Consider the following 12,424-nt stretch of genomic DNA (forward strand, 5'->3'; position numbering starts at 1 on the left):
AGTCTCTGTTTTTACCTCTATCTTCTCAAGTCTGTCACTTAACTGTTTGACAGTCATGTGACCAACATTAGCCTTCTTCCCTTTCTTGGCTTGACTTGACTCTCCTGAAACAAAGTTCTTGGAAACAGACCCATACTTTTCATTTAGCTTGGTTAATTTGGCTTTGCTAATGGGTTTGCTCACAGCCGACGGATGAGGATTTTTATCATTCGACGGATAACACTTTTTGTTATCCGACGGATAGTCCTCATCATCCGTCGAGTCTACATCTGTCAGCAATCCATCTACCAAAATAGGTTCTAGTTTCTCCGTATTCTTTTTCCAGGCTTCATTACAAAAAGACTCAATTCCTTGAACCTTGGTGATTTGAGCATGAACATCTCTGGATGCTTTCCATGCTTTAACCACCTCCTGTTCACGATCGAGCTGCTTCTTTAAAATTTCTTCCTTTTGCAAGGACTCAGTTAATTCCTCCTTGGCATATCTACACTCAATTTTTAGTTTCTCAAACTCAACAAACTGAGACTCAAGCACATTATTCCTCTCACTCAAAAACAAGTTGTTTTCTTTGATTTTAGCATTTTCTTTAGTGAGGGACTTAAGTGTAACACGCAAATGATACAATTCTATAGACATGTCATTTATTGCATCATTACACTCAGCTTTAGATAAATGTGCACGGTTTGTAGTGATTACCTGATTGCTTGAGGAACTTGTCTCTGTTTCATCAGACTTGGCCATAAGGGCTAGATTGACATAGCTGACATCCTCATCTTCATCCAAACCATCAGCTGCCTAGTCATTCTCTTGTGTAATAAAAGCCCTTTCCTTCTGTTTGAGTAGATCAAAGTATTTTTGCTTATAATCCACAGACTCAAACCTTTTCTTACTGGAATCTGACTTTCTACACTCATTTGCAAAATGCCCTGCCAAGCCATATTTGAAACACTTGAATTTTGACTTATCCACCATGTTTCTATTTGGCTTGGCAGCTCCAAAGTTCTTCTTGAACTTGAGCTTGGCAAATCTTCTTGAAAGGAATGCTAGGTGCTCATCAATGTCCTCCATGTCATCTTGACTCAATAAATATTCACTTTCTGCAGCTAGCCCTTTACCCTTGCTTTCACAGGCCTTTGAAGTTGATTCCACAGCTTCCATCTTCACTTCCTTCTCCTTTTCCAGTTCAGCCACTAGTGCAATGGATCCTCCTTTCTTCTTTCCTCTCTCCATTCTTTCATCCTGCTCTATCTCAAGCTCATAGGTCTTCAGAATGCCATACAGTCTCTCCAAAGTAAACTCCATATAATCTTGTGAGTTTCTCAATGAGACTGTCATTGGTTTCCATTCCTTTGGAAGAGATCTGAGAAATTTCAGATTGGAGTCTTTAGTCTAATAGACTCTTCCATGCAATTTAAGAGCATTTAGTAGCTTTTGGAATCTACTAAAAATGTCAGTGAGTGACTCACTTTCTTCATTATGAAAATGCTCATATTGCTGAATCAGGAGCTGCATTTTATTTTCTCTTACTTGCTCAGTACCATCACAGATTATCTGTATTGTGTCCCAAACTTCCTTGGCAGTCTTGCAGTTGATGATGTTATCAAACATGTCTGCATCAACACCATTGAACAGAATGTTCATGGCCTTTTTATCTTTCCTGACTTGTTCAATATCAGGATCAGACCATTCATGCCTTGGCTTTGGAACAGATGGTTCATTTCCTGTTGCAGCTCTCATTGGAACATGAGGGCCTCTTTCTATGCAGTCCACATAGGCCTCATCTTGAGAAAGCATATGAAGATGCATCTTTACCTTCCAATGATGGTAATTATCTTTATCAAGAAAAGGAATCTTGACTCCAACATCTTTCTTGTTCATCTTGCTAAATTGTTTTGATCTTTAAACTCTTTGTAGATTAAGAGCTTGCTCTGATACCAATTGTTAGTCCCTTAACAATATAGCAAGAATTACAGAAGGGGGGTTGAATGGAATTCTTGAACCTTTTTCTTGAAATAAAAATGTTGAACTCGATTATGGATATATTTGTTTTGATTAGCACAATGCGGAATGTAAACTTGAATGAATCAAAACATAAGTAATTAAAAACAAGAGTCTTTAAAAACTTTCTGGTGGATTTAAACAATTCCACCAGAGATATATTTAATATATCGAGAGGACTCTGTGTGCAGAAATGCTCACAGCTGCTTACACAAAATAAAACTGCTAAGAACACAGGAAATGCTAAAGATAGTGCTTACAAAGATTTCTCTGTTGTTGTTTCTTAGCTATCTCAGTTGTTTTTCTATTTTCTACTCTCTTGGTTTATATATTACCAAGATTACAAAGTCAAAAGAACTGAACAAATATAAAATCTAACAGTCTTGATCTTTGCTGCTTTTTGTCCTCTATTACCCAGTTAATGGGCTTCCACAGTGTACTTGTATCCAACTCAACGGCTGTGTGTCAGCTTTCACTATTCAACTGATGTTTGAATCTTGATTTGATCATCTGTCGACTTTCAGATCATCCGTCAATGACTTAATTGATCATCTGTCGACTGCTATGTTAAACATCCGTTGATAGCTATTTTGGTCATCCGTCGAAGCTTTGTTAAGCATCCGTTGGTAGCTATTTTGGCACTTGACTTCATTTCAATTATACAGAATTACAAGACATTGCTTATGTACAGTTAATCAACCTATTCTGCATATCTAGTTAAAGTCAACATGACTTATATGCTACTTCAGATTCTATACAAAGGTGCATACAACACTGTGCTACAAACTTATTATTACATAAGCTACTCACTCGATGGATAATGAGTTAATCATCCGTCGGGACTATAATGAGTTATCCGTCGAGACTATAATTCTTATCCGTCGAGTGCTACATTATTTTACTAAGTAAAATCTACTTAGATGTTTTGTTTAGGTAATCATCAAGTACACAACATATTCACAACACTAACACTAACCTTTTTTTATAATTACGTTGCATAGTGTAGCATTGTTATTGTTCGAGATTTATGTCGGTTAACTGGTTAGTGTAGTATGAAGAAATTATAAAATATGTGTTCGATATTTATGTCGGTTAACTGGTTGGTGTAGTATCAAGCACTTATAAAATACGTTATTCATACTCTAACTGATAGGGACTTTCGATATATGATTGGGTGTGGTTACTGCGGTACCAAGAAATTATAGAATATGTTGTTCAGCTCTTGCTAACGGTTAGTGTGGTACTGAAAAATTATATAATACATTGTTCATGCTCTTACTCATGGGAACATTTGATTCATGGTTGGGGTTTTTATCATGAGATCGGTAAGATCACTATTATTCATGATAATGATATGAATTGATTCCTTTACCATGTATTTTCTAAATTTCTTGGATGGAAATTGAGCTTCTTTTTTTGCGTGAAGAACTCTTATTTGTTAGCATTTGTGTTTAAACATTTATCAATCTATATTTTCAAAAAACATAAAAAGCAATGATACAATTGCACATAAAATATATATTTTTATGAACTTAGTTTTTTTGAAGAAAAATATATTTGATTCAATAAGAAAAAGCCATATGGCATCTACATAAATGATCGAGTCGAACAAATATAAAATGGATCAAATCGCCAATCTCCATGCACTTTTTTGTGCAGAGACCATCAAGCGATATGTTGAAAAAGATATATATGCATATACCTATTTCATCACAATCACAACGTGTTTGAGCTATCGACCATAAATGTAATCTAGTATAAACCTTCATCACTAAATCATATCCAGCACTCACAATAAAGGTGAAAACAAACACACTCATGAAGGAGAGAAAATAAACCAAAAATTCTAAATACAAAATTAAGATTTGAAAAAACAAAATTTAAAAAAAGATAATCATTACACGCTAAAATCCAATATGTTTCGCTTGAATTCAAGATAAAAGAAAACCCAAAATCCAACAATTAGATTTGAAAACAAACTAAACATACTAAATAGCTAAAGATTCTTCCCTCAAAGAAAAAAATTATTAGAAGAAACAAAATAAACCAAAATAAATCAAAAAATATAGGGCTTTCCACCAGATAATTCGAAAGGAAACCCCGCGAAAAGGAGGCTGGTTTTTGAGAGAAGCCTATGTACCAAACTTAGTTAAGTTTAAATTCAACAACTCAGTAATATCATTATTGAGACGTTCAGGAGTTGCTAAATCACAAGAATTTAACTTATCATAATGTTTTAAATATAATAATATTTTTAATCGGATTGAAAATCACGATCCAGCTGTGGCATTTATCAACAAATAAACTCCAACATCTATATAAATAATGCAAATACGAAGAAACTCATATTGATTTATAAAAAAAAGGAATAGAATAGGGGTACAAAGTTTTTTTCGTAGAAATATATATATATTTCCATTGATAAATATCAAGAATGCAATTCGGAGGGATAGAGTTTCATTTATCATCAAACAAAGTATATCATGTAACTGAAAAGCAAGTAAGTGCTCCCAGAAGTTTAGATAATATCACTTCAATGTCCGATTAGATATCCCACGAAAAAGCCTCCTCAAAACCCCACAAGAGTAAAACCCAATGGGAAAAAAACTCAGGTGGGGAAAAGGAGTACCCACTAAAATATTAATACAAAAGTAAGAATAAACTAGTATGTGACAGTTGCGGACAATCTCGCATGACATCAAAATTATCTTTTAATCCGAGATTTTAGTTGATAATTGAGCTTTAGAATCTGACATGAGTACTCCTATTAAAAATCTCTTCCAACCATCCTAAAAATAAAATAAATGAGACAAAGAGAAATATTGGAAAATAATAAGAAAACATTATATACGATTATAAAAATTTATTATAATAAAAATATATATATAATACATAAAAATAAAATCTAACCAAAATTTTTTTAATTAGACACAAATAAGTCCAATAAATTGGCACACGAATCTAAAAGGCAAAAACAAACCAAATGAATTTGCTCATTAATTCATTTAAAAGGCCAAAAAGATGCCCTGAAATAGGCCACAATTAAATGATACACATACAAGCCTTCAATTAAGACAATCATTAAAATTATCTATCAAATTTTAATTAGATAATTGCTTAAAACTTTTAACTCCATTTTTAAATGAAAGCCAAAATTAACCCATCATCAACCTCCCACACCTACCACCAGCAGCCATGACTGTCACTGGCGGCCGCTCAAATTCCAACCGCGACCAATACTTGATTTCTTCCAACCATCTGCATCTACAAATTATCTCGTGGCTTACTATTTAATAACCCAATTTTATTTAAACTAATTAGTGCCTCATCCCACGTCACAATAGCATCCTCATCTTCCTCCTTCCCATTCTGAACCATAACCACCGCGATGATGGTCGTCGGCCGCCGAACACGGTAGCTCCGCGGTGGCACAATCATCCACAGCCCCTCTCCCCCCTCCCCCGCCCCCCTACAACAACACCATCCCCCCATTACGAAGCTGGTGGCTCTACCATAAACACCTCCAAACACGCACACTCACACGAGAGACCCACACACACAAAGTCAAAACAAACACACCCAACCCACACAATCTCTGCACCCTCTCTTCTGAAACTCAGTCTCTCTTAAAACAACTCAATCTACACTCCTCTAACATAACACGACAAAAAACATGAATGAATGGACTCAAATAATTCAGAAACTCAAATAAGGGTTTTAACTAATACGCGAAAACAAAAGGGTTTTGACATATGATCATCATAACATCAAGAAAGACTCGGAATGATTTTGATTTAATTAATAATATCAATTAAATTATCGATATTGATCGATACTGTTGGAAATAATTTAAATTTGATTTATGTTTTGTATTTGAATAAAGAAGCTGCCAACCCATGTAAACAGCTAGGAATTAGTCATAGTATTATCCCTCAAATATTTTAGGATCGTGGAGTTAGTCGAGCAAATGTAGGAAGTAGTTGCAGTTGTTTTAAGATAGGAGTCCTCAAATCTCTGGTTACTATTTATATTGTAAGTGCAGAGCAGAACTTTTAGGCCTTAGAAAAATAAACTTTGTTTTTCCAGTTTTATACGTGTTACTCTCTGTGTGTGCATGTGTTAGATATATCCATCCAGTTTCATCATCTGGTATCAGAGCGATTATTATAAGATGGATACAGGGAAAGGCAAGGTCGGGTCTGTGGGGCTAACTTACCCAATGTTGGCTAAAGGAAACTATACGGCGTGGGCATTGAAGATGAAAGTTTTTATACAGGCCCAAGGAGTGTGGACTGCTGTAGAACCCAGTGATGAAAAGACACCGATTGAGGATAAAAGTGATAAGGTTGCCTTGGCTATGATCTACCAAGGCATACCAGAAGAGATTTTACTGTCAATCGCAGGAAAGAACACGGCAAAAGAGGGCTGGGAGGCCATCAAAGTTATGTGTCAGGGAGCTGAACGTGTAAAGAAAGCCAATGTTTAGACACTCAAGGCGGAATTCGAGTCGCTGCACATGGAGGATAGTGATCAGCTTGAGGAGTTCTACATGAAGCTCAATGGAATGGTATCTACCATTCGAGCTTTAGGAGAAATGATGCAGGAGTCATATGTGGTCAAGAAACTGCTACGAGCTGTTCCGTCTAGATTCCTGCAAATAGCTTCAACAATAGAGCAATTTGGAGATTTGGAAAGCATGACAGTTGAGGAGGCGATTGGATCTCTCCAAGCTCATGAAGAGAGACTAAAGGGTCAAAATTTAACCACCGGAAGGAGCCAAAACAGTGCTGCTGGGAATAAGTTACTATTAACAGAGGAGGAGTGGTCTAAACACGAGAAGAACGAAAATAAACTCCTGCTCACACGTGAGCAATGGATAAAACGATCAAATAGGGAGAATTCAGATGGGCAATCAAGCTTTAAAGGACGAGGTGGACGTGGTTTTCAGGGTGCTGGTCGTGATAAAGATGGCGTGAGGTGTTATAACTGCAATTTACTGGGTCACTATGCTGCAGAATGCAGGCGACCACGTAGAGAAAGAAACCAAAAAAAGGAGGCAAACCTAGTTCAAATCAAGGATGATGAGCCTGCACTGTTGCTCTCCGAGTTAGACGAGAAGAAGATCCCACTAGTGTTGTTGAACGAGGAAAGCGTTGTTCCAAAATTGGAGATGACCGGAAGGGAGAAAAAGATATATCAAGTATGGTATCTAGACAATGGCGCAAGTAATCACATGACTGGAGACATATCAAAAATTTCACTTTGGATGAAAGTGTGACAGGAGAAGTAAAGTTTGGAGATGGATCAACAGTATGCATTAAAGGGAAAGGTTCAATCGCATTTAAGTGCAAAAACAGGGAAACAAGAGTGTTTAAGGATGTGTTTTACATTCCAAATCTTTGTAACAACATTCTTAGACTTGGGAAAATGTCAGAAGACGGAAATAAGGTGGTATTGCAAGATGATTTTCTGTGGATATATGACAATGGTGGGAAGCTGTTGATGAAGGTGCAAAGGACAGCCAACCGTTTATACAAGATTATGCTCGAAGAAAATTCAGAAGTCTGCCTGCTCACAAAAGCTGAAACAGATTCATGGTTTTGGCACGCTCGTTTGGGCCACATAAACTTTGATGCAATAAGTCTCATGAACAGATAAGAGATGGTAAAGGGTTTGCCATAGCTGGTACATCCAAGAACTGTGTGTAGAGGCTATTTGATGGAAAAACAAACTAGGGCTCCGTTTCTGACTTAATCGAGTTACAAGTCAGGGAAGGTGCTGGAGCTAATCCATGGGGACATTTGCGGACCAATCACTCCATGTACACCAGCTGGAAAGAGGTATTTTTTGCTTTTGGTTTATGATTTTAGTCGTAAAATGTGGGTCTTTTTTCTGTCCACTAATAATGAAGCAATAGATGAGTTCAAGAAATTTAAGAAGCTTGTGGAAAATGAATCTGGTGAAAATATTAAGACACTACGTACAGATCGAGGGGGGGAGTTCTGTTCTCAACCATTTGCAAAATTTTGTGAGGATAATGGGATTGTGAGACAATACACAGCTCCTTACACTCCGCAACAAAACGGAGTTGTAGAGCGACAAAATAGAACAGTGGTATCCATGGCTAGAAGTTATCTCAAAGAAAAGCAAGTCCCATCAGAATTATGGGGTGAAGCCGTATGACACTCCGTGTACGTGCTCAACAGATGACCCACACGAGGTCTCTCTTCCAATACTCCATATGAAGCCTGGTCAGGTAAAAAGCCTGATGTTGGTCATATAAGGACTTTTGGTTGCTGCGCCTATATGAAAATACCTGGAGTTTATACCAAAAAGTTAGATGATCGCTCAAGGATGGTGGTGTACCTCGGGAGAGAGAGAGGGATGAAAGCCCACAGGTTATACGATCCAGAGGAGAACAGAGTTCACATTAGTAGAGATGTGGTCTTCGATGAGGGAAAATCGTGGGTCTGGAGTGATATTGATGGTGCAGTCACCAAGAGTCAAGCTCAGTTCACCATTATTGGGCATCCGTTTTCAACAGAAACAGATGAAGAAGCCATTTCTGAACCTGACACTCCTATACAGACGCCACAATCAAGTGACAGTGAACCAGAGACTCACACGCAATTGTTCGAGTCAAGTCAAGGTGGTACCGAAAGTTCTGACAACAGCAACACACCTAAGCAGTACAGGCTTTTAAATGACATATATGCTAACACGGAGGAAATTGAACTCGAGGAGGATGAATTGTTATTTGTGGGTACTGAAGAACTAGTCACGTACAAACAAGCTATCCAAGAAAAACCATGGGAGAAAGCCATGAAGAGTGAGATCGAGGCAATAGAAAGAAATAATACTTGGAAACTTTTGGCACTACCACCTGGGCATAAACCGATCGGTTTAAAATGGGTATACAAGCTGAAGAAGAATATTGATGGTGAGGTTGTGAAACATAAGGCGAGGCTTGTCGCGAAAGGATACGTACGAAAATAAGGGGTGGATTTTGAGGAAGTGTTTGCACCTGTTACTCGTTTGGAAACAGTGAGATTACTCTTGGCATTGGTTGCGAAAAAAAGATGGGAAGTATATCATCTTGATGTTAAGTCAGCCTTTTTGAATGGAGATTTACAAGAGGATGTGTACGTACAGCAACCTGAAGGTTTTGTGAAAAAAGGCAAGGAACACTTGGTTTATAAGCTGGTGAAGGCTCTCTATGGACTTAGACAAGCGCCACGGACTTGGTATGCAAAGTAAAATAAGTGTTTAGAGAGTTTGGATTTCATAAAATGCCCTTATGAACATGTTGTATACACTAAACAGGAGAAGGGTGAGACATTGATTATTGGAGTGTATGTTGATGATTTATTGATAACAGGGACAAGTGTTTCCATGATTCAGCGGTTTAAGGAACAAATGAGTGAGAAGTTTGACATGAGTGATCTGGGGAAACTATCTCATTACCTGGGGATAGAGGTGGTGCAAACTAAGGAGTATATAGAGCTCAAGCAGACATCTTATGCTAGAAAGGTGTTGGAAAAGAGTGGTATGTCAGAGTGTACACCTACTAAATACCCTATGGAACCCGCGAGTCAACTCCATAAAGATAAAACTGGAACACCCGTGGATCCAACCATGTTCAAGAGCATCGTAGGTGGCTTGAGATATCTGGTTCACACTAGACTAGATATCGCTTTTGCTGTTGGTATAGTCAGCCGTTACATGGAACAGCCCACCGAGATGTATCTCTAAGCTGTGAAATGAATTCTAAGGTACTTGAAAGGGACGCTAAGTTATGGATTGGTGTATTCAAGCGGGAGCAGCAATAACATGTTGACGGGGTATTCTGATAGTGATCTGGCTGGGCAACTCGATGATCGGAAAAGTACGGGAGGGATGGCATTTTATCTCAACGATAGTGTAATAACGTGAGTATCTCAAAAACAGCGTTGTGTGGCGCTATCCTCCTGTGAAGCCGAGTTTATGGCAGCTACTGCGGCTGTTTGCCAAGGTATATATGGCTGAGAAATTTACTTGGGAGACTTACTGATGCTAACATTGGTCCAGTGATACTCTACATAGATAACAAGTCTGCAATAGATCTCGCTAAAAATGCAGTGTTTCACGGACGTAATAAACATATTGATATTCGATATCATTTCATCTGTGAGTGTGTTGACAGAGGTGAGATCGTGATCAAACACATTGGAACAGGTAGTCAACGAGCTGATGTGCTGACAAAAGCTATGGCCACTGTGAAATTTGAAAGGATGTGTTCGCTGCTTGGCATCAGGAATCTCAAAACCCAAATTTGAATTAAGGGGGTGCTTGTTGGAAATAATTTAAATTTGATTTATGTTCTGTATTTGAATAAAGAAGCTGTCAACCCATGTAAACAGCTAGGAATTAGTCGTAGTGTTATCCCTCACATATTTTAGGATCGTGGAGTTAATCGAGCAAATGTAGGAAGTAGTTGCAGTTGTTTTAAGATAGGAGTCCTCAAATCTCTGGTTACTATTTATATTGTAAGTGCAGATGAGAACTTTTAGGCCTTAGAAAAAATAAATTTTGTTTTTCCAGTTTTATACGTGTTACTCTCTGTGCGTGCATGTGTTGATATATCCATCCAGTTTCATCGGATACTGTCAAATTCCTGTAACACGTCATTTTATAACAATTTTTTGTAATTTCTTTTTTACCTCCAGCGCATTACTTAGCTCAGGCGACCCTATTTGTCACTTACGAAAAATATCAACAATCTAAATTCAAATATATTCAATCCAAATAAAAAATGTAAATATATAAAGTAGAAAAACAGAAAAGAAAGTGACAACTCCAGCTAATTAACTTGACCTAGGTAAATGTAACAAAAGCAGCCACAGTCACACTCAGGACAAGTACTGACACGACCCCCGCCGGAGAAACAGCCGGAGCAAATGACTTGGACGGTCCCGGAGGGGAACTGATATCCGAGGGAGTATTCCCAGGACTCAATGGAGTGGGTGTACCATTTGTTCCTGGTGCATTCGCCCCTGGAGCAGACGTCGTCGGTGCCAGAGATCCAGATGATGGGGAAGGCCCTGGAGTTTGAGATTCCGGCAAAGGAACCGGAGCTAGATCAGCTGCAGGTGCCGGAGAAGAAGCTGGTGGAGTAGGTGGAGATTTATTGCGGAGTGCCAAGACAACAATGACCAACTTTTGACCTTGATCGCAGTTAGTTTTATTTGATGTAATAAAATAAAAAGGTCCGGAACGATCAAAGTTGAAAGTCGAATCACCACCATCCAATTTAGATATAGGGTTTGCAGCGTTACATTTGTCATAATCATCTTTACTTACCACCACAACTGAGTCTGTTTCTTTTGAATACTTGAATGCTAAATACACAAACCATACAATAATCTTGTTAGCATGTACAAAAACATATATTTAGAAAATATAAAATTTGAGTTAAAAACACGAAAACTTACAAAGAGTGTCATTGATGAGAAATCTAAGTCTGCCAGACCATGTTCTGTAATCCTCGGAAGGGTGTGTGGTCCAACCATTTTTACCACCAACTAAGAAATTGTTGGCGTCTGTTGAAGAAGCGGCCAAGAAGATAGAAAGTATAATTACTGATAAAAACCCCATCTCTAGTTTATATTATTAATGTACGTGCGTTTATGAATGAGAATAAACAAAGATCAGTAGACAAATGTAACAGGAGACATGGACATATTTATAGAGTGGGAGGTGGGATGGACTAAGGTTACCGTTGGGTGTTAGATACATTATTTTACGTTATTATTATAATATTGTTATATCAACCGTTGTAATGTTGTTTTAGGCTAAATTTGCATTGGGAATATTATTACCCGCAACACGCGCGAACATATTAAACGGTACACTCGCTTCCTTTTTCAATTCTGATAGGGAGTAAAATAAATCATGATTGCGTAATTAATATCGCATTAATTATATCAAAATTGGGCTGACAGTTAAGCCCATTAGAAAGGGCCTAAGACTCTGAATATTAATTAATTTCGTAATCAATTAATAAGGGATAAATCAGCGGATGATAAAGTCCAAATAAGGACACAATTCCTTGGAGATTGGCCTCCCAGAGATCTTATAGGATAAGAAATCAGTTTCCTACTTTCTAGGACTCCAAAGTCCATTCTAATTCAGAGACTTGTCCACCAAGTCTCTCAACTCTAATCCAATTCAAGAACTCCCAACACCTATACAAGGGGTCTCACCCCCACCAAATCAGAACTACATTTTTTGACCTGATCTTTGGCAATCAACAAGGTACGTAGGCATCTTGTTAAGGCAGATCGAGTCACGAGACAAAAGAGCAGTCAAATCGAGTCTCGAAGCTCACGAACCCTAGTAATAAGTATAGCAATTAATATACCCTAGTTTTCAATCCATAACATTTGGC

The 12,424-nt window shown here is 37.8% G+C and overlaps 1 protein-coding gene across 1 annotated transcript; it reads right to left on the bottom strand.

Moving 5' to 3' along the window:
- Window positions 1-10,749: 10,749 nt before the first annotated feature.
- LOC141707951 (early nodulin-like protein 2) lies at window positions 10,750-11,695 on the bottom strand. Its single transcript, XM_074511405.1, has 2 exons — window positions 11,469-11,695; window positions 10,750-11,375 (listed from the first exon to the last, which is right to left on the bottom strand). The coding sequence occupies exons 1-2, from the start codon at window positions 11,629-11,631 to the stop codon at window positions 10,852-10,854; spliced, it is 687 nt and encodes a 228-aa protein (XP_074367506.1). The 5' UTR covers window positions 11,632-11,695; the 3' UTR covers window positions 10,750-10,851.
- Between the last annotated feature and the right edge of the window lie 729 nt (window positions 11,696-12,424).

The sequence above is a fragment of the Apium graveolens genome, chromosome 2, assembly GCF_009905375.1.
Source record: "Apium graveolens cultivar Ventura chromosome 2, ASM990537v1, whole genome shotgun sequence".
NCBI lineage: Eukaryota > Viridiplantae > Streptophyta > Magnoliopsida > Apiales > Apiaceae > Apium > Apium graveolens.